Source organism: Physeter macrocephalus, chromosome 17 (assembly GCF_002837175.3).
Source record: "Physeter macrocephalus isolate SW-GA chromosome 17, ASM283717v5, whole genome shotgun sequence".
NCBI lineage: Eukaryota > Metazoa > Chordata > Mammalia > Artiodactyla > Physeteridae > Physeter > Physeter macrocephalus.
This window is the reverse complement of record NC_041230.1, coordinates 13531870-13553956: the sequence shown is the minus strand read 5'-3', so window position 1 is coordinate 13553956 and position 22087 is coordinate 13531870. Positions and strand designations below refer to the sequence as shown.

At 39.8% G+C, this 22087-nt stretch overlaps 1 protein-coding gene and 1 pseudogene across 3 annotated transcripts in view; one reads left to right on the top strand and one right to left on the bottom strand.

Annotated features, from left to right (window-relative positions):
• Positions 1–14852, top strand: part of UBA2 (ubiquitin like modifier activating enzyme 2) — a 31505-nt gene extending 16653 nt beyond the window's left edge. For all 3 annotated transcript variants that reach the window (XM_007126436.3, XM_028477681.2, XM_028477682.1), the window contains 9 exons: positions 574–673; positions 1577–1743; positions 3478–3571; positions 3665–3777; positions 6191–6346; positions 7757–7853; positions 10617–10722; positions 12297–12433; positions 13992–14852. In XM_007126436.3, coding sequence (XP_007126498.1) covers positions 574–673; positions 1577–1743; positions 3478–3571; positions 3665–3777; positions 6191–6346; positions 7757–7853; positions 10617–10722; positions 12297–12433; positions 13992–14173 — 1152 coding nt within the window. In that variant the 3' untranslated portion in view covers positions 14174–14852. The remainder of the gene's footprint in view (positions 1–573; positions 674–1576; positions 1744–3477; positions 3572–3664; positions 3778–6190; positions 6347–7756; positions 7854–10616; positions 10723–12296; positions 12434–13991) is intronic.
• A 6284-nt stretch (positions 14853–21136) lies between these two features.
• Positions 21137–21479, bottom strand: LOC112067316 (60S ribosomal protein L30-like; annotated as a pseudogene).
• Positions 21480–22087: the final 608 nt, after the last annotated feature.

Here is a 22087-nt window from a genome sequence, read left to right as displayed (position 1 = left end):
AGGAATTGTTTTTTGTGTTTGAGGTTATTTGCGGGGGGGCGGGAGCACATTTCAAAGATGTTGCAGATGGTTAAGAAATTCTGTTTTTGAGCCCTTTTTAAATGTGTGTGTTTTATTGGTATGTACCCACAAACTTGGAGATATTGCTAACTGGTACCTTTAGGCTCAATTCTTGTGGAGTTGGTGTGTATTCACTTAGTCCGCTTGAATGGTATGATTGTGCTTCTGACTGATCTGAGGAGCTAATTTAGGGGAGGTGACTTAGGACAGGGTCAGTCAGCACAGTTCAGAGTTCCCTTACTCTGCTTTCATCAGCATCTCTGATTTTAACTGTTTCACATACAGGGGTTTTGTGTAAAATTTCCTTTTACACAAAGGTTTAAGCCCCTTTGAGAATTGTTAATCTACTGGTATATAACATGTGTTCTTTAAATCAGATTTTATAGTGGAATGTTTAAAATAAATCAGCAGGGAAATTTTGTTTCATTTTATCAGCATAGGGACTATAGGGTTCATGGAATTTACCTTTCTTTCTTCCTTTCCTTCTTTCCTTCTTCCCTCTTTCTATCTTAGCTTTTTAAAGATGATATCAGGTATCTGTTGACAATGGACAAACTGTGGCGGAAAAGGAAACCTCCGGTTCCATTGGATTGGGCTGAAGTGCAAAGTCAAGGTAAAGGATACATTTTTGTCTTTGGGATACCTAAATTGGAAATTCTCTAACCTAAAGTCTTTAAATAGCCCTGTCATTTCTTGGTATACAGTGGTATACACCCATGGTAAGAAATTCAGACAGTTCAGCAAAGTATGAAGAAGGAAAATCACTGGAAATCTCATCACCTAGGGAAATAGTTACTGTTAATGTTTTAGGGAATGTCTTGGTGATAACTCCATGCACGTAGACGCAGGCGGTTGTATATGTACTTTCCATAAATGGAATCATACTATTTATATACTCTGACTTGCTCTTTTCAGTCAGTATTATTTAACTAGTCCCTTATCAGTTAACATTTAGTTGTTTCATATTTTCCCTGACATAAAGTGTTCCTTTAACTTAGGAACATATTTATAACTTTAAGTGCAAGAAAAACTATTGTAGTAGTGACTACCCCCTTACCCACTCTCCTTCAACACGTTGTGTCTCAGCTTGTTTTGCACAGCAGTGTTCAGCATAGTGGAACTTAAAAGGTACCAGGAGACTTAGGATGTCAGTTTGGAGCAGTTTTCTACAGTTATCTACAGTAACGGATACTTCACTTTATGGCCCAATTCAAGTATTGCTCTAATAGCTTCCACTTATGGAGTGCTAACTATGTTCTGGGCATAATGCTTATTATCTTATCTACATTATATTCTTGAATCCTCCAGTAATCTCCTATGAAGTTCTGAGACAGTCTTGCACCTTTCCCATACCAATATTGGCGATTTTCTTGTACACATAAGTGTATCATAGTGATAATTACTTTAATGGAATTTGTTTCATATTATTTGATTTTCATATCGTCGGGTATTGAATTGTTAAACAGAGTAGAGGAATGATGTTAATAGTGAAATTTCTAATATTTTTTTTCTTTAGGAGAAGAAACCAATGCATCAGATCAACAAAACGAACCCCAGTTAGGTCTGAGAGACCAGCAAGTTCTAGATGTAAAGAGCTATGCACGTCTTTTTTCAAAGAGCATTGAGACTTTGAGAGTTCATTTAGCAGAAAAGGGAGATGGAGCTGAGCTTATATGGGACAAGGTTTGTTTTGAAAATGTGTGGCAATTACTTGTATATCAAATGTATATTTTAGTTCTTGAGCTGTACCAGAACCTAGTAATTTGGGGATATTGTTTATTCTACCAGATTTTGAGGACATGTTGATTTTTGTTTGGATGTTTTCATCTCTAATTACTACATTGAACTATGAATTTTCTATATGTGAATTTAAGCAATATCACAGAACCTCATTTTAGATTCTCATGTGTTCATGGTTTATAAATGTGACTTTACTGGAGTAAAATGTTTATCTGACTTAAGCAAATAGGCTTAAGAGAACGTCTTACGTAATAGAGATTTGTTAATAGAAGTCATAATATCCTTTTGGAGACAATAGCTCATAGGCCTAATTTGGCCTTGAAAGTAATAAAATTGCCTTTTAACTCAAAGGTCTGAGAGACTTCTCAATTCAAAAATGAGATGTAATTTTTCTTACAAGTTAAAACAATGTTTAATACTATTTTGCAGTTAAATGTTACATTTTGAGATTTGGTGAGTTTACTTATTTTTAATTGTAGTCAATATTTTCTATGGCTGTAAATGATTTATCTGATAAAGTTTATATGTTCATATATTGGTAAAGATTTGCTGTGAGTTTTAAAGTAAGGAGAAAAGTTCAGTTTAAGAAAACTAAGGTAACTTTATGTGTAAATTTTGAGATGGGTTGAATCAGACATCTGAAATCTGGTAAATTTAGTTTTGGGGGAGTCTTATAAACATTAGTCTTTAGGGTTTGTGTGCTATAAGGAGTAACTTAAAAAAATTTTTTCATTGTTACTGTTACACTAGTGGTTTGGGAGGTTTTCATCTATACACAGGGGCTACATAACAAAACTTGGAACTGAATTGTTAGCCTCTGTGAGTAAACTCTGTAACTAATGGGTGTGATAAGCCAATTGCCTGGGGAAGTACCTGATGGACACTGTGTTGGGTACTCTTAAATAATCATATTTCGTCCTCGCCACAACCTTACAAGATGTTTATATAATTTTCCCTATTTAACAGATTAATGAATATTGGGTCAGGGAGGTTTATTTGCCTGTGGTTACATAGCCAGCCAAATAAGTATGTAAAGAACCCACATCCTATCAATGCTTTCTCTTTTATACTTTGGTGTTTCTGAATTATGGGCTACGATAGTTTCTTCTCAGTTCAAAGCAGGAAACCTTGCTGAAATCTAATTAGAGAGACTAGGATATAGGCTCAGGAAGAACGGAAATTGTAAAGGGAAAATTATTGTCCTGCCACATCTGAAAAGAAACAATATAGGACTGTGGAGTATGTGAAGGGAGTTTGGAGAAAGAAAGCCAAAAAGGGGTAGTTCAGCTGTTACTGAGGCTTCAATGAAATAGCTTTCTCAAAACAGCCTGTGTTCCCTGGGTTCTGTACTTGTCAAACAACCTTATTGTTGACTGATGGACCCAGGGAAGGATTGCCACCATCAATAAATGGAATTGGTATTCTGGTCTATACTCTTAGTCTCCAGTGCATTTGTTTAAGCAGGAGTGAATTCCTAGAACCTGCTGGCTCTTGGGAAGACCGCATTCCTGGATCACAGGAGCTGATGATGAGCCCCTGCCCCCTTCTCATCCAGAGAGGCCATCTGTTGTTCTATTTGACTTGTTATAAATGTGTGAAACTGCTGTTCTGAAAGAAATACTAGCCAAATTAGTAAATTTGTGGGGAGACTTGTTAAATTGTTTAAATTTTTGGCAGGATGACCCATCTGCAATGGATTTCGTCACCTCTGCTGCAAACCTCAGGATGCATATTTTCAGTATGAATATGAAGAGCAGATTTGATATCAAATGTAAGTTTTTTTGTACTTCAATTGTATCATCCAAAATTCTAAGGTTTTTTTTTTTAAACAGCTAAACTTTTTTTTTTTTTTTTTTTTTTCCAGCAATGGCAGGGAACATTATTCCTGCTATCGCTACTACTAATGCAGTGATTGCTGGGTTGATAGTATTGGAAGGATTGAAGATTTTATCAGGAAAAATAGACCAGTGTAGAACAGTGAGTGTTTCTTTTTGCAATTTTTAAATTAAAACAATAAGATTGGTTTAAAGCAATGGAAAAGTAATTATTCAAGTTACCTTGTGAGTTGCATGTTTAAGTAAGCTTCCTGGAAATTATAACAAAAAGGAAAACACATTTGCTTCTCTTATTTTTGTCACATTTGCAGAAGCTAGTTTGCTTCTAACATTTCTAGTTTTACTGATTTCTTGGAAAAACTCATTGTGTGGGTCCTTATATTAACTTTTCTCAATTGTTTTTCAGTTCCAAGAGTTCTCTGGTTTAAAATTCCATTTGGTTATTTTATAGTCCCCTGTTCTTCAGTCATTTTTTGTCAGTCTTTTTTATTTTAAACTTACATTTGATCATGTTACTGTCTGAAATCTTTATGGATGAGTTTACAGTCATCTGCTAGATCTCTCTCATAGTGTTTTGTTTGCTTATGTGATACATGATTTTTTAAAAAAACAATTAGTATTTGTTAAAACTATATCTGTGATAATTCTTTAAGGACCTATTGAAGGTGTGTTTCTTCAGAGAGGATTTTGTGTTTAATTTATTTATTTAGTTTTTAAAATTTTATTTATTCATTTATTTATGGCTGCGTTGGGTCTTCGTTGCTGTGTGCACGGGCTTTCTCTAGTTGCGGCAAGCGGGGGTCACTCCTCATTGCAGTGCGCAGGCCTCTCATTGTGGTGGTTTCTCTCTTGTTGCGGAGCACGGGCTCTAGGATCAGAGCTTGAACCCATGTCCCCTGCACTGGCAGGCAGATTCTTAACCATTGCGCCACCAGGGAAGCCACCCAGTGCCATTATTGATGCACACTTAAAATACCTTTTATTGTTTCCATGAAATTTCAGGGTGAGGGAATGTAGACTCATATGGTCAGTGAACCTGCCATCTAGGTTCAGTCTTCTACTTAAATTTTTATTTTGGTTGTCATGTTTTAAATTTATAAGAACTATATATTTTTTGATTTCTACCTTTTTATAGCAGCCTGAACAAGTGTCTACTTTGTTCTGTAACATCCTTTCCATTTCTTTGCTTTCTTATCTCTCTTCTTCGCTAATGATACCCATATGTCCGGGCTTCATTTGTTCGCATTTATAAATGAATGCCAGGATAGATTAATAATAGTGTTAGCCTGAGTATTAGTAGTGTTAGCAATTGTTTTTATTACTGTTGATTTCTGCCTTCCCAGTGAAGATCAAGATCAAATAAGTCTGTTCTCTCATTGTACCCTGCTTCCAGCCCTGACAGTACAAATGTATGTGCCTAGTATTTATTGTGGGGAGAGGCTACAGTAGGGCTCTTCCTAGCACTTAATGCCTGTTAGGGGATTTACTTCTTTAAGCTTCGGGCAATTGATGGGGTTCTTCTTTAGAGTTAATTCATCTTAGCAGATACCATACTACATGGTAATTCCATGATGAGAATTTGTGTATCAGCTTCCAGTGTTCTGACATTCGTAACTTCAGTGCAGTTTTTATTATTATTTCCCTTTGTTCGTATTATTTTTTTGTTTGGGTGTTAGGGAAATGGTAATAGTGCCAGACATACATTATTTTTCCTTTAATTATGTAAATGTTAATATCATAGTCATCTGAAAATTTGAAAAAAAGGCAGCTCATTTGTTCCATATATCTGCGAAAGCATTATCATTAATTAGAGAAATTAGTGTATTGGTCTTGTTAGAAGTTGGCTTAAAGTTGATAAGAATAACCACTAGGAAGGAGCCCCAAAACTGATTTAATGATGATAGCAGAGACAAGTATGGTTAGGCCCTTATTCATACTAAATTAGTTTGCAGAATAGTCTATAGAGTCTTCAGTACACGGAGATTTCTTTTCAGTAAGCTCAGGCTTATTTACAAGGTAGCTAATTTAAAAAGAAGGTTGGAAAAATCAGTCTCTTAAGAAGGTTTTGGGACTTCCCTGGTGGCGCATGGGTTAAGAATCTGCCTGCCAATGCAGGGAACGTGGGTTCGAGCCCTGGTCTGGGAAGATCCCACATGCCACGGAGCAGCTAAGCCCGTGTGCTACAACTACTGAGCCTATGCTCTAGAACTCGTGAGCCACAACTACTGAGCCCGCGTTCCACAACTACTGAAGCCCGCATGCCTAGAGCGCATGCTCTGCAACAAGAGAAGCCACCACAATGAGAAGCCCCTGCACCACAATGAAGAGTAGCCCCCACTCACCACAACTAGAGGAAGCCCGCACACAGCAGTGAAGACCCAACACAGCCATAAATAAATAAATAAATAAACAAATAAATAAGTACATACTCAAACTTTAAAAAAAAAAAAAGGTCTTGATTTTCCTTCTGGAAGGGAGTATTTAAGTGAACACTGTATGGTATATAAATTATGACTCAAATTTCTGATTTTTGCTTGTGTTTTTTTTTTCCAAAGATTTTTTTGAATAAACAACCAAACCCAAGAAAGAAGCTCCTTGTGCCTTGTGCACTGGATCCTCCCAACCCTAATTGTTATGTATGTGCCAGCAAGCCAGAGGTGACTGTGCGGCTGAATGTCCATAAAGTGACTGTTCTCACCTTACAAGATAAGGTAAGTGCAGGGCCTCGTTCTCTTCCTGGTTGTTCATTTTTCTTTTTACAAGAAAAAACAAGTCCCCTTTTGCCTTTTACAGTGTTACTGTGATAACAAACTAAAAGCCAGATAATTACCCTAACTACTGAGGTGTGTTGCTCTGATATCCTGGGTTGCTTTACCATCTGGGTCCTGTTGTCTTTCCTGTCTGTGGTTCCAGAATATGTGCTTCACATCCCAGAAGGGAATAGGCGTTTTTGGCTAGAATATGGAGCACAGGTGGTACATTGGTGGCACAGTATCTTAGTAAGCAAGTTCTTTGTTTCTCAGGCAGTGTGTAAATTCTGTATTTTTTTGGCACATAGGAGGTATCCTTACGTGATCTAGTGACGGTGCTGATTCTGGTATGTTAAGTTAGTCCCTGAGAAGATGCATCGTTTGCACACTTGGATTCACCTGTAGAGCTCTGGAGTGAGAAATGGAGGGTTAGGATATGGTCTGGTTCTATAGCTTGGTCCTTCAGTTCCTCCTAGTTTTTTTTAAATTAGGAAAGATTTTAAAAATGGCCTGAATGGGTTCCACTTCCCACTTTGGGGATCATTTCAGATAGTTCCTCTGATTATGTCCATCATAGTGTTACATATTTATATACTTCCTGACATGGGGGAGTAGACCTTCGTGGCCCTAATGGCTGCTTGAGAATGAATGGCCTTTCTCCCAGAAATGGTTACACAGGGCGGGTTGATTTGAGCTTATGTTTTGGATGGGGAAGCAGCAGGACTTGATATACTGGCCAGCAGAGAGGGTGGTTGCCCCATCTTCTTTCTTAGGAAAGAAACGATTATAGTTGGTATCTACTCATTCTTGAGCTAAAGGTAATTCCACTATTGGTAGGGTAGTTGGACCTTTAGAGAGTTCGTTCCTCCATTGTTTGTTTTTTTTGTTTATTTGTTTGTTTTATAGGATCAGGTAGGATTTAACAATATTATCACTCCTGATCCGTCTTGGAATTTAGAGATGGAACTTGGGAAGGGGAAGACTGTTTATCTGAGAATCAGACTGATGAGAAATTTTTCGTCTAAAACATCTGTCAGTATGGGTTTGGAATAGAGACTAAGATAAAATATGTCAAGTGTCTAGCTTAGTACCTAATCTGCTGGGAAGGACAAAATACCAAGAGACAGCCAAGGAGTTCTCAGTCCCCATCTGGAGGAAGTTTTACCTGATCTTTATCAGTGGTCAAACATGGGCATGAGATAATTATGTAGATTCCCATTGCTTTCCCGCTTGCCGTAAGGTACCTTAAAGAGCAACTTGGCTCATTTCCAATGGAAGGGGAAAGTTAAGAGCCTTTATGAAAAAAAAGTCTAGGCTTTTTATGGTCTTTAATTCCATATGTTAATATTTTGAATCTTTCTTTTCTTATAGATAGTGAAAGAAAAATTTGCTATGGTAGCACCAGATGTCCAAATTGAAGATGGAAAAGGAACAATCCTAATATCTTCAGAAGAGGGAGAGACAGAAGGTATTATACAATGCCTGTGTTCACTCCCCCTCATTTGGATGCAGACTGCCTGTGTGAAGGAGTGCACGTTAGTTTATCCATTCACTATATATGGTACTCAGTACCTCAGCTGACAGGGGTGATGTTTGTCCAAGAGTGGGGAAGCCTTGATAGCCTGCTCGTGATATAGAGCAGAGAGTATTGCTGAAATCAGTGCCCAGTTTTGGTTTTCTTGGCTTTCCTTTTCGGAAGTTTAAGCAGTTCATCCCTTTTGTTAATGTATTTGTTATATAAGGTGTAATGCATTAGATTCTGTTTAAGCTTTCTAAGTGAGAATTGTGTTGTGGTTATGCCTCCTTCAGACCACACTGGTCAATCTGATTGGACTTAGAAGTTCCCACACCTCATCTGTCCTGATGGGGAGTGTCAGGATTCTTTCTGGCTATAGCTCCTTGTTAAGAAATTTGGGGATATTAGGTCATGAGTAATTGGAGGTTGCGTTTTGGCTGGGTCATAGTCTAAGAGTCTAGTTGAATATTTAAGCCCCATTCTAGCCATCTGTTTCTTTTAAAGGCTAGGACCTTAAAAATGGAAACTGGTCAAGAATCTCAGTGGCTTAAATGTGGTCCTTTTCTACAAAATACTTGTGCTACTGAGGGTGAGAGAGCATTTATTCAGATATGTTTGGAGTCCTTCTGTATTGCAGGCATAGTCATAGATATTCGTAATTCAAAGATGAATAAGATAATTGTCCCTGGCTTGAAGTACTTACAGCCTAGAAGGAGAGGAGGGATTATCAACAAGTAGATTTAGTGCCGTCTAAGAAATACTATAGAGAAAAAGTGTACAAAGTTTGAATTGAAGCTTTGTAAAAGGAGGGGGTGTCACAGGAGAAAGAGGACTCATGGGCCAGTTCTTGAAGAAGAGCTGAGAGGGGAGAGTCTGCATTTGGGCAGAATGAACAGCATCTACAAAGTCATAAACTTATGAAGCAATATAAAAGCTTTAGGAATGGCCAGTTATTTTGTTTCACTGGAAGGTGGGGTGCTGTGGGGTTGGCAGTGACTGTGCAGCTGGAGGATTCGCTGTGTCATATGTGTAATGTCTGTTTGTCTTCCTCCTCCCCCAGTATCCTGCTCCCACCAGGGTTTGAGCAGGGAAGTAATGCAGTTACCTTGTAGTATAGTCTGCAGGGGGATGAGATAAGGATGTAAGAGTAGAGGCAGGGAGTCAGAAAAAAATGGAGGGAAGTGAGGGATTTTTACTAAGGCAGAAGCAAATGGCAGATTTGAGGTTTGCAGAGGCAGAATTTACAGCACAGGTGAAGAAGAGTAGCATAGTTAGGCTTGGACAGAACTGTTGCCAAGACCCTGGCTTCAGAGGTGATGCTAATTCACCAGGATAGAATGCTCAGTGACTGGTTCCCTTTTGAACATGTTGGGCTGAGGAGTTTTAGTGAGTGTGAAAGGGTTTGGGGATGGAAGTCTGAATAGAAACTATTGTTTTCCAGAGACATTCCAGGGAGACTAAAAAGGTAAAATAAATAAAAACTAAGACCGTAAAAGATTGTTAGATTATGTAAAAAATTACGTCAATTTAAACGTAAGTAGAATTTAAAATACAGTTTACTTAGTATGTGCCAGGCACAGTGGCTACAGGTCAACAGGTTATACACAGTCTGTAGACACAGAGCAGATACTCAGTAAAGCTGACTGAGTGTTGTGAGGGGAGAGTGTAAATTGGCAGCTAAATGAGGAAGCAGTTTTGTAAATGAAACTTGAGTGCTTTTACAGGTCAGGAGAGAGGAGCATTTGAACATACAGGAGAGAAAGGATAGTTAAGGCAGGATGGCCCTAGAATAGGTCGGAGGAGGTGGTGGCACCAAAAGTTTGGTTGGAGAGGTTGTTCTTCATTGGAGTATTTATAATCCATGTAGCAAAGGCTTATTGAGTGCTAGTAGATGCTAAGCATGGTGTGCTACATGCTGGGGATATTCAGATGAAGCAGAAATGAATGACATGTGGAAGAGAGAACTAAGTTGGAATGATTAGTTTTTGGAGACCCTGCTGTCTGTCCATTGAGAAATGATGAAAATTTATGTTGAAAAATTCATTGAAATAAGCAGTTTCCTTATACTTCTGAATTGTAAAATTTGCTAAAAGTAGTTTGTTGGCATTTCTGTGGATAACCTCTTTAGAAATAGAGTATATTTTGAACAATTCTAAAAGTTGTCACTGACTCCTGTAGGATTCCAGATTAATTTGGTTTCAAGGGGAAAAGGTTCTCAGAACTTCTCACAGTTTGGTTCCCTTGAGGTAATTTTGGTAGTTAAGTTTTCAGGGCTGAGTACCTAAGTGAGTAAAACTTTAGTGGACTAGTTTACTAGGGCTGCCATATCAAAATACACAGACAAGTGACTTAAATAACACATTTATTTTCTTCTATTTCTGTAGGCTAGAACTCTTAAGATCAAAGTGTTGGGAGGGTGGGGGGAGTCGATGGGTTTGGTTTCTCCTGAGGCCTCCCTCCTTGGCATCTTCTAAGGATACCAGTTAGATTGGATTAGGGTCCACTCCAACAGCCTCATTTTAACTTAATCACCTCTTTAAAAAGCACTGTCTCAAAGTATAGCCACATTCTGAGGCACTGGTGTTAGAGCTTCAGTGTACGAATTTTCGAGAGATAAGAGTTCAGCTTATAGCAGGGGGTTTACCTTTTAAAAATTAAGGTGACTGCTCCACGGACATATAACTAAAGCATCTAAATTTCTTTCAAATTTTCTAGCTAATAATCACAAGAAGTTATCAGAATTTGGAATTAGAAATGGGAGCCGACTTCAAGCAGACGACTTCCTTCAGGACTACACTTTATTGATCAACATCCTTCATAGGTAGGAACTATTAATATTTTAACTGTAAGAAGTTATTTGAATATACAAACTTAAGATAAAGTGGAGAGAAAATGTTTTCTTACCTTTAAACCTTGCTGTTCATTGGAAGCTGCACCATGTATATGCTCAAGTTGGCTGCTAAGTTCCCTGAGGTTTGACCTACAGAAAAATCTGAGAATCCAGAAAGGAAAGGGATAAGCAAGAAATGTTTAAGGGTTAACTAACTCATCAGTGGTGGCTGATCAGAAAGACCTAGAGAGGGTAGAAATCCAGGTGTTTGAATAGTTATAATCAGGGGTGCGTTCATTTTGATAATTGAACTAGAATAAAAAATTTGAATTAGTTTTAAAGATTGATTTGGAAGAAAGAAATATTTCTCCCATAAAACAAGTATTTCATTGTGATCTGGAACAGTAACAAGAGAGCATTAAAATTTATCCTATATAGATTCCTGAGTCGTGTATTTTTTTCTTTTTATTTGATTTTATATCCTGCCCACTTTATAAAAAAGCATCCAAAGTGCTTGCATTACAGGATATTTGCACATATGTAACACAATTTAAATACAGATGGTCCTCCACTTTGGTGCGTTTATCTGCTGAATGAGGTAACATGCTCGTTGATACCCTTAAACTGTACCCTGACTCTTTACTTTAGGTAGCATCTAACAAAATGCAAAGGCTGCCACCTGCATCCACGTGTTTTTTGCCAATGTTGCTATCTATATATCCAAACATTTAGAACTTGTGTAGTTGTTTAGAGAGTATTACATTATATATATACTTAGTTTATAAAAGCATAAAATGACAGGAAAAACTGAATGTGGGTTATTAGTATAAAATGAGACAATTGAGTGAAAGGTAGATATCGCTAGGGAGTGATATCTGGCCTCGATTAGACACCAGTTGGATGTTAGTGGTGTGCTTGTGTTCAGTTGTGAAAGGACATGTACAATAAAATGGAAATATATCACATGGTGTCTAAAAAAGGAGGCATAATTAGGGTTTTTTTTATCATATTTTTTAGCTCTCTGGGAACAGAACCCCCCCTTATAACATGTAAGTCTTTTGTTTGACTTTCATGCATTAAACTTTTATACATGTTTTTGGGAACTCATTACAAAAGTAGGGTGCTGCCTGTAAAGATGGGGAGAAAACCGAGAATCCATGTAACTCTGCCCCCAAACACTAAATTACTCTGGTCAAGATCAGAGTAGAGTGTATAGAATCTTTTCACCTAGTAGCTGAAGAAATAATGCCTAAGAATTACATCAGGCCTCACAGTTTTCAACTCGTTTTCTGCTTTAGCAATAAAAGTTACTTAACATTTTTTTTTAAAAACCCTTCCCTGAATTGAAAGTGCGATGTTATTAACCATTGGAATTAGAGTTTTGAGTTATCATAAAAATTTGTTATATAGTTTTTTTTAAACTCTTTGAAAATCAGAATCCAAATATTTGGTGTGTACGTAGTATACACTTTTTGAGCTTTGAGGACAGTTTCTGTCTGGTGTGCCTTTGCTTTTGTAAGTAGTATAGCAGTGGTCCAGTGTTATAGTACATGGTTCTCTTACAGTGAAGACCTAGGAAAGGATGTTGAATTTGAAGTTGTTGGTGATGCCCCAGAAAAAGTGGGGCCCAAGCAAGCTGAAGATGCTGCCAAAAGCATAACCAATGGCAGTGACGATGGAGCTCAGCCTTCCACATCCACAGGTGAGTCATGGCCCCGGCCAGCAGGTTGTTAATTTACCCACCAAGCACGACTATTTAGAACAAACTGATTATTTTATGAATGTTGACCATAAAGTAGAACTCCGCAGGACTACTAGAGGTGTGTGTTGGTTTGGCATTGTTTTAATGAAGCTTTGAATGTATGAACCATGAAGATATTTAAGACTGGGTAAAATTTTTATGGAAAATAGATACTTTATTTTTTTGTTCGTTTGTTTTTACGACTGGAAATGTCAGTTTACTGGTGTATAAAGATGGTTCATTCTTAGTAGCAGTAGTTTTGGATTTTTTATGCCTGTTCGTAGGGGCAGTAAATCAGTGCATCTAATTATTTTGAGTGAACAGATGCTTGGTAAGTATAGCATTTTAGCATTTCACAGTTTTCTCAGAACCAGTGTGACTTCAGTAAAGTGCACCAGAAGCTCTCTTTTTCTGGGTGTTCAGTGTTGGTGCTTTACTGTGCTCTACTGTAAAGGTTTACTACCTGCCTCACCCCACCCCAACACTCTCTCTCTCTCTCTCTCTCACACTCACACACACACACACACACACACACACACACACCCTACCTACCTACCTACCTCTTCATTTAGTGTCAGGAAACTAAAAGTTACTACTTTTTCACTTGTTTGTTTTCATTTCTTTGACCCTGTGTCTTTGGTGTTCCTTGGAATTTGGTGGTTCCTTGGTTCTCATGTTCTCTGAGAGTTTTAAAGATGGACTTTGAGGTAGTCCAGAGTGTGTGGGCCATGGTTCATGACCTTTTCCCCCCTCTGAAAATAGAAAGGTTCATCATCCTCCTTTAAGGAAAGGACTGGTAGTTTTTCAAAAATCATAGTTCGAAATGTGTATTTATTGATGCACTGCTGTGGGTAGGTTTTGGAGGCTCTAGCAATGAGTAAGGTAGGTGTTCTGCCTTTGATTTAGTAGAGTGGTGGGGGATGGGTGACAAAACCAACCGTGGTTTAGGGTTAAGAGCATACACTGTAGAGCCCCACTCTGCGGGTTTGAATCCTGACCTCATCCTCTGCTACTGTGTGACCGTGGGCAAGTCTCTGTGCCTCAGTTTCCTTTTCTGGAAAATGGATAATAATGTTATCTTCTTTATACGGTGGTTGTGATGATTAAATGAGTTGTATATGTAAAGGGCTCAGAACAGTTCCTGGCACGTTGTAAGTGCTATGTATATGTTGTTGTTTATTACTACCACTGCTGCGAATATTAGGATATTCACCCTCCTCTTTTCTGTTGGAGAAGTAGAAACAAGGAACTGTAACAATTCCTTTGAATTACATAATGCTTGTTAAAATTTTTGTTTTGGTTAAAATTTTTGTTTTGATTAAAAAAGAAAGAGGTGCTTGTAACAGAAAACATTTAAACACTACGGAAATATGTAATGTATAAAGCCAAGGTCCTAAGGGTAGCCATTCTAAAGTTTGGTGTATATTAGAAGAGTTAGTTTTTCACATACGTAAAATTTTAGTGAGCTGCTAGTAACCCCCCACTTTTAACCATTTTTTCCCCTTTTTTCTGAAATAAGCACAAGAGCAAGATGATGTGCTCATAGTTGATTCGGAGGAAGAAGGTCCCTCAAATAATGCCAACATCAGTGAAGAAGAAAGAAGTCGCAAGAGGAAATTAGATGAGAAAGAGAATGTCAGTGCAAAAAAGTCACGCACAGAGCAGACAGAGGAGCTTGATGATGTTATAGCATTAGATTGAACGGAAATGCCTCTGAACAGAACCCTCTTACTGCAGTAGGCCTTCTGGGCAGAACCAGGTTATTTGTTATGTCCTTTGTTCCAAAGGGAAAAAATTGGCACCGGTGACTTGAAGATGATTCTGCTCCCTTTGAAAGCATTCATTTTGCTAGAACTATTAGAAACATTGCAGTATGCTGTATGGAAAGTAGGAATATAGTTTTAAAACCCTTTGAACAAAGTGTGTGCATAACCAGTCATGAGATGGAACAACACAATGCATGTTGCCTTTTTAATGTAAATACCCTTAGGTATCATTTAACAGTTTTACAATATTGTGGTTTAGTAAAGTTGATACCTGGTTATAAATATTATGCCTTTATTTTTGGTTAGAAGAAGAATTATTTTTAGCCTAGATCTAACCATTTTCATACTCTTAATTGACTGAAACAGATTCAAAGAAGTATCAAGTGCTATGCATTGAAACTTGTTTTTAAATGTTAACTGGCACTATGTATATTAATGTAAAACAGTTGTTAATTTACTCAAGTTTTCAGCTTGTACTGCCTGGTATGTCTGTGTAAGAAGCCAATTTTGTGTATTGTTCCAGTTTCAGGTTATTTATATTTGATGTTTTGTAAAACTCAAATACGACTATACTGTACTTATGGACCAAATAAATGGCATCTGCATACTTGTTATACATGCCTGCACAGTTCACGTTTCTGCTGGGTTTATATGTTGTATTTGCTGCAGGCATGCTATATTCTTTGCTTTTAGAAAATTAACTCAGAAACGGACGTGGAGGTTACAAGACCTCTGCTGTTTACCGTAGGTGAGTATGTTCTGAAAGAAAGCTTTTAATGGCATTTGGATTGTAAACAGTTGGCCTTCTGTTGAGAACATTTAAGTGATATTTGCTCGGCCCCAGTAACTTGGAGCCTTCGATTTGAGACTCCACGGGGAAAGCTTTTCCTCTGCTCTGGGTTGTCCCCAGGTCATCCAAATCCCTTCTTGCATTGTACCATTCAGGACCCAACTCTGGCCAGCAGCTGTGGCCACACCAGTGCTGAAGGGGCAGCACTCAAATCTCTGTCTCGGACCTCGGAAGTCCTTGGCCTTTAGGCCGCTATCACACAGATGTGCCTGGAGTTTTTGGGTAACAGAAACCCATGAAGCTGTTTGCCCAGTTCTGTACCTCTGCCTTTGGTGTTTTTGGCCACAGTCAGCCAAATTTCAAGTTGATAATTCACTGTATTGTTCCACTTTGTGCAATTCTTACCCTGCCGTCCAGCTTACTCCTCATCAGCGTCATTTGTAAATTCATCATGTAATCAAAGCCTTCAGAAAAATCGTGGCGAACAAGACTCAGCCCGCAGGAGCATGCTGCTTGACGCCTCCAGGATGAACTGACTTCCATTCTTCAGATACGACAACTACAAGCAGGCTAGATTCCCACCCACAACTCTATGACCCTGTGAGGTTCACTTGGCCTCTAGATTTTTTTGGAGGTTTCATTTTCCTCCAGAAAAGTAAATTTCAAAATTACAGAGCTGTGTAACAGATAAAAATGAGATATTCTGGAATACCACCTCAGAAGCAAGTTTTGGTTAACTGTTTGGTCCCTGATGATCATCTCCCATTTTGAAATTTTGCATTCCGAAGAGCTCTCCAGAAAATTTGTACATTCTGGAGAAAATTTGAAAGTCTCTCCATTCCTTAAAACCTCACCCTTCACCCTGCCTTTTTAGACACAATTGTCAACAGTGTATTTCTGGCATTTTGTGATTTCTTTCGTTTTTTTCTTTCCCATTTGTATGTGGCATTAAATGCCCGTTGGATCTGTAGAGGTGTGTTTCTATCTTGGCAGAGCAGTGGCGTTCATCTTTGCAACAACTCTGTGACCACTTTTCCAGCAGTTTCTGTCCGTTTTCTACTTGTTTTTATAAAATCTGGGTTTACCAGCAAAGCAGGTCTGACTACAGTGTCTTGTTCAACTAGACTAAGATTCAAGCTGTTCCCATGTCCCTGGAGAGTGGAGATACTTTAGATCTGGCCTTGTATTCATGATTTTCCCACATGGGTCTTCTTAGTGGGCGGGGTGGAAGCAAGGCTCGACAAGGGTGTATCCCTGGCAGCTCCAGCCTGAAATACAGTCTGACAAACCATCTTCCAGCCTCATTGGGAGCAGTCTGGCGACTCAAGTTTACCTAGAGAGTCCATTGTCCCAAAGATCATTCCACGTACTTGGCATGTACCATGAAAGGATTCAGTGTTTTAATATAGAGCCTGAACCATTAACGAAATAACTGATCAGGCAAAGATCATCAGTGGATATCAAAACCTTTAGTAAAAGGCTCCTGAGGAACAGAACCTTTGCAGAGTGCTCAAATGTTGCTGTATAAAAAACTCGCGAAAGGGAAAATCTCGGTCTTGACAATGGACTGATCTGTCATCACTGTAATCAAGTGATCAAACGTAGCATCACTAATGGGACAACCTGGTATGTGCTTACTGATGAGATGTTGATTCAAAGAACACACCACCACCTAGCCCCCACCTCCAGAAGGTAACGAATATAGCGTCTAGACTTCCAACTGACAGGAAATAGAAGCGGTACAGGAACAAATTAAACATTAAGAGGAAATAATTGGACAAGTATAGAATGTGTGATATTCTAGAACTCAAGTGCAAAATAAATGACAATTCTTGTGACAATTGGAAATTTGAAAGTGGAATAAATTAGGTGATAATGGAATTATTTTCTTAGCTATGGTAATGTTCTTATATAGGCCATTGTCCTTATTTTTGTGACATTAGAGATGAAGCTCAGAATACCTACAACTTTTTTTTTTTTTTTTTTTTATGCGGTACGGGGGCCTCTCACTGTTGTGGCCTCTCCCGTTGCGGAGCACAGGCTCTGGACGCGCAGGCTCAGCGGGCATGGCTCACGGGCCCAGCCGCTCCGCGGCATGTGGGATCTTCCCGGACCGGGGCACGAACCCGTGTCCCCTGCATCAGCAGGCAGACTCTTCAACCACTGCGCCACCAGGGAAGCCCCCTACAACTTTTAAATGGCTCAGCAAATAATAACGGAAGAAAAAAAAGCAAAATTAACATTGAATATAGATGGATCCTATATACATTGTTCACTGTGCCATCTAACTTTTCTCTGAAAACTTTCATAGTAAAAGTGGAGATATATATTCTGTATTTTTCTTTAGTGCCTATGTCTCTTTCAAGTTTTGTACTGAGTATATCCTGTGATTGAAATCAGAAAGGTAATACAGATTATTAAAAATATCAGTTGGAATGAGAAAGTGTTACAGCGATTCCTGGGTTGGCATTGATGAAATCAGCTTTGCTCGTCCGTATTGCTAGGCTGAGACTTAGGAGGAAGTCTTTCATTTGAGCCTCCAGAGAACTAAGAAGAGGACCAAATTGTTCCCAGGAGATTAAAGGTCCACTTAGAAGCGGCCAGAAAACGTTTGGTTCATAGTCCATGTTCCTGTTCCTGAAAATTGCCCATTGATGGCACATATGTCTGAAGGGGACTAGCCCTATGGCCAAGGACCATGGGCAAATTTAAGCCTCTTGTGATACAGAAAGCAAAAACTATTACAAACCCAAATAAATTAGGGAAGAAAAAATGTTGGCACATGTTTCTAGTCATTGTGGCTTGTAGGTGTGGTGAAGATCTCTCATTTCCTTGCATCTTTTTAATTTTTTAAATTTTTTTATTTTTTTGCGGTACGCGGGCTTCTCACTGTTGTGGCCTCTCCCGTTGTGGAGCACAGGCTCCGGACGCGCAGGCTCAGCGGCCATGGCTCACGGGCCCAGCCGCTCCGCGGCATGTGGGATCCTCCCAGACCGGGGCACGAACCCGCGTCCCCTGCATCGGCAGGCGGACTCGCAACCACTGCGCCACTAGGGAAGCCCCTTGCATCTTAAAGTAGTGTTCCTGAGGACCAGGATCCATTTGATTGTTTTGCAAGATATATTTTGCGAAGTATTTTTATAGACACTTTCATACTGGGAATACATTATTTGCATTCTGCACACGGAACTTTTTTGAACTTCTCTCACTAAATAAAAAACTGCGTTGAACTATAGGGCTCCGATGCTGCTGTGTGCTTATATATATATATCTCTTATATATTCATTTTATTTATTTTTTTAATTTTTTTTGGCCAAGCAGCATGAGGGATCTTTGTTCCCCGAACAGGGATGGAACCCGGCCCCGGCAGTGAAAGCACAGAGTCCTAACCACTGGACCGCCAGGGAATTCCCTATAACAGTTTTAAGAAGTTTATTTTATTTTTTAATAAATTTATTTATTATTTTTGGCTGCATTGGGTCTTTGTTGCTGTGTGTGGGCTTTCTCTAGTTGTGGCGAGTGGGGGCTACTCTTCGTTGCGGTGCACGGGCTTCTCATTGCGGTGGCTTCTCTTGTTGCGGAGCACAGGCTCTAGGTGCGCGGGCTTCAGTAGTTGTGGCATGTGGGCTCAGTAGTTGTGGCTCGAACGCTCTAGAGCACAGGCTCAGTAGTTGGGGAGCACGGGTTTAGTTGCTCCGTGGCATGTGGGATCTTCCCCGACCAGGGATCGAACCCGTGTCCCTTGCATTGGCAGGTGGATTTTTAACCACTGCGCCACCAGAGAAGTCCCCAAGAATTATAAATCTTGCAGCAAATGATGACTTACTATACAGGGAAAGGCTGAGCAAAAATTTTACTAGAATGTACAGTGCTCCAAGAAGGTCCTCAAGATTTACTTTATAAATCTTCTGAAATTTACTTTCTCAGAAGATCTTAGAATGTAGGCATTGTACACACCATCATTCACTCATTCTATAAACATATTGCATCCCTACTCTGCACCTTGCTGCTCTTGGAAAACCTTGCCAAATTTGCCGGCCTGGTAGAAATCTTTGAAAGCAGTAAGAAACTAAGGGCTGGTGTGCACAAAAACCTAACTTCTCATCTTAAGGCAGCAATAGGTAGCAATGAGAATCTGAGGAACTGCAGCCTGTGTGTTGCCAAGCTTCCCAGTTGGTCCCAGTGGCAGCTTCCAGCAGCACTGAAAGTCATGAACACCAATCTCACGCTCAAAAATGTGATTCCAAAGGCTGTAGGAATCTGGGTATCCCCAAATAGCTCCTCCCCATGGAGATGCAGACTGGCTGTGTTCTTTGCCATGTAAAGTTTGTGCATAAATTCCCATTCCTGAGTGCAGGATAAGGTTTCAGGGCAGGAAAGTGAAGGTCCTTCCAAGATGGCCACTTGCTCCCTGATGGAGGAAGCAAGCTGTAATTGTCAGATCCTAACCCTAATTCTTAGATTGGGGAACCAACCATCCATGGCTTTAGTGGTCAACGCTCTGAAACTTCTGTGCCCCCAGAGAGGCCTAAGGGATAAACTAGGACCAGGGGAAGTTGGTGGACTCAATCTGGTAGAAAGAGCTGGCCTCAGAAAAGGGGATGAAAAAAATCCCTTTGGGCACAACTCCCAGTGGATTAGGCAGAACATGCACCTTGGGTCTGGTGCTGTGTGTTAATGGGAGGACTGGCCCCTAGGTGCTGAGCTGGGAGAGGTACGAGTGAGTGTGCTTTAGGTGAAAGATTACTTCTGCTCTCCCCAGGAAAAATTATTTTATAAAGGTAAAGACTGCTGCAAGCTGAGGGGAAGGAAAGAAATGCGGATCCCAGCGATTCTTCCATATGGTGTTTGACTGCATGCCATCCCCCTTCCCTCATAACCCAAGTTACTCAGTCCATATTTGATTGACATCTGAGTGTGTCCCAACACTGTGAGAAAACCACTGAATTTTGTCCATAATTGGGGTCCAGAAAATATGGACACTACAGACAGATAAGGGGGTCTCATTACAAGGTGAGACAATGGGCTCTCTTAAAAAAAAAAAAATCACCATTAGTGTAGACAGAGTCTGGGTAGGATCAGCATCTGGGGCCTTAGAAGGAAAGGATGGTGGTTCAGGGTTTGGTGTGAGACTAGATTGAACATGTCCCGTTCTAGCCTCCTGAGAGTTGGTCCGTTTGCCTAGACAAAGAAGATTCTGGTTGAAAGAATGATAGAACTAGAGGCCCAGCAGTTCTGTTGTGAAACTTCTTTCTCCGACAGTGGGACCCAGGCAGTGGTCATTGGGGCCAGCTCATACTAGCTTTCGAGTGCTGATTATACCCATTTCTTCCCAACTCTGTTCAGTGACACCATGTTGGTAGTTTAGAATTGACCATTTGTACAAATCAGGACTCCTGATTTGTACAAATCTCCCCCAGAGTGCTGGTTGTTCAGCTTTTACGCACACCCCTGGACTCAGGAAGAAAAAGGCCAGAGAGCACCCCATTGTGCTTCTCAGGCAGAAAGAGCCAGCGAACTGAGATCAAAACCCACTCTTTATTGAGGATACAAAAGGAGATGGGGTCTGGGACACATTCAGGTAATGTATTGATAAGAGCATGTGATTTTGAATCCTACTTTGTATCCACTTAATGGCACGATGGTAGGATTCCCCACATCATTAAATATTTTAAAGGTATTTATAAATAATTGCTTAATGAATTTCCCACTTCGTGGAAGTACTTTATTCTAATGTTGAACAGCGAATATTTTTTAAATTTTATTTATTTATTTATTTTTGGCTGCGTTGGGTCTTTGCTGCGCGGGCTTTCTCTAGTTGTGGCCTCTAGTTGTGGCGAGCGGTGCCTACTCTTTGTTGTGGTGTGCGGGCTTCTCATTGCGGTGGCTTCTCTTGTGGAGCACGGGCTCTAGGCGCGTGGACTTCAGTAGTTGTGGCTTGCGGGCTCTAGAGCGCAGGCTCAGTAGTTGTGGTGCACGGGCTTAGTTGCTCCGCGGCATCTGGGATCTTCCCGGACCAGGGCTGGAACCCGTGTCCCCTGCATTGGCAGGCGGATTCTTAACCACTGCACCACCAGGGAAGTCCCGAACAGCGAATATTTTATTTGCTTATTTAAACGAGTTCTGGCCAATTTTATTAAAGAATAATTTTGCATGCTTTTCACCAGTCTGTTTTGGCATGCTTTTAACGATATCAGAATCACCTAGATCAGTGATAGCCAGTGTGCGAACTCTCTAGTATTTTCTATCCGTTTTGCCCAATCCAATATTATTGCCACTGTAGTGATGGACACCTGTTTTCCATTTCAGTGGAGGATGACTGGTTTTGCTCTGCCTTGTCTGATCATTTTCGGAGTTGGCTTGTACCTCAGCCGTACTTTCCACTTTTCATAGTGATTAGAGGCCTAGAGTTGATGGACTCTGGCAACTTTTTCATCTTTGCTGCCACCATCTTCCTGTCTTAGGTGTGGGACCACCCCCAGCCAAGAACAGCTGCCAAGATTGCCAGAGAGAGAGAAAGCAAACAGATTTTAGGTTGTTTCTCTTCCTGTTTGTGGGTGGTTGTTATCCTATCTATCTATCTATCTATCTATCTACTATTAGAGTAAGTAATGTCCTTTAGCTGACCCTGGACTCCATTATATTATTTAAATCTTGAAAGCTCAAGTGGTCAGGAAAGGATGGAACGGTTATTTAAGAAGTACCTTTGAGGGCAGAGAGCTCCCTCTGAGCTCCTTTTCAGAAGGCTGGAGATCCTAGGTAGGACTGTTTAGATTACATAAGTAATGTGATAAACACTTTTGTGGGTACACTGTTGTCTGCATTGGGATTACTTGCCTAGAATAGATACTTGGAACATTACTGCTTTCAAGAGTGTTTTTGTTTGTTTGTGAGGATGTTAATAATACCAAACTGCTCTCTCTGACAGGATGTACCAACTTACACTCATTACCAGTAAAATATACACAAATATACGCCAAAGTCTTGCCAATATTTCCATTTCCAAATGGTAGATAATGTGATCAGTGAAATATAATACCTTACTGTTGATCTAATTTA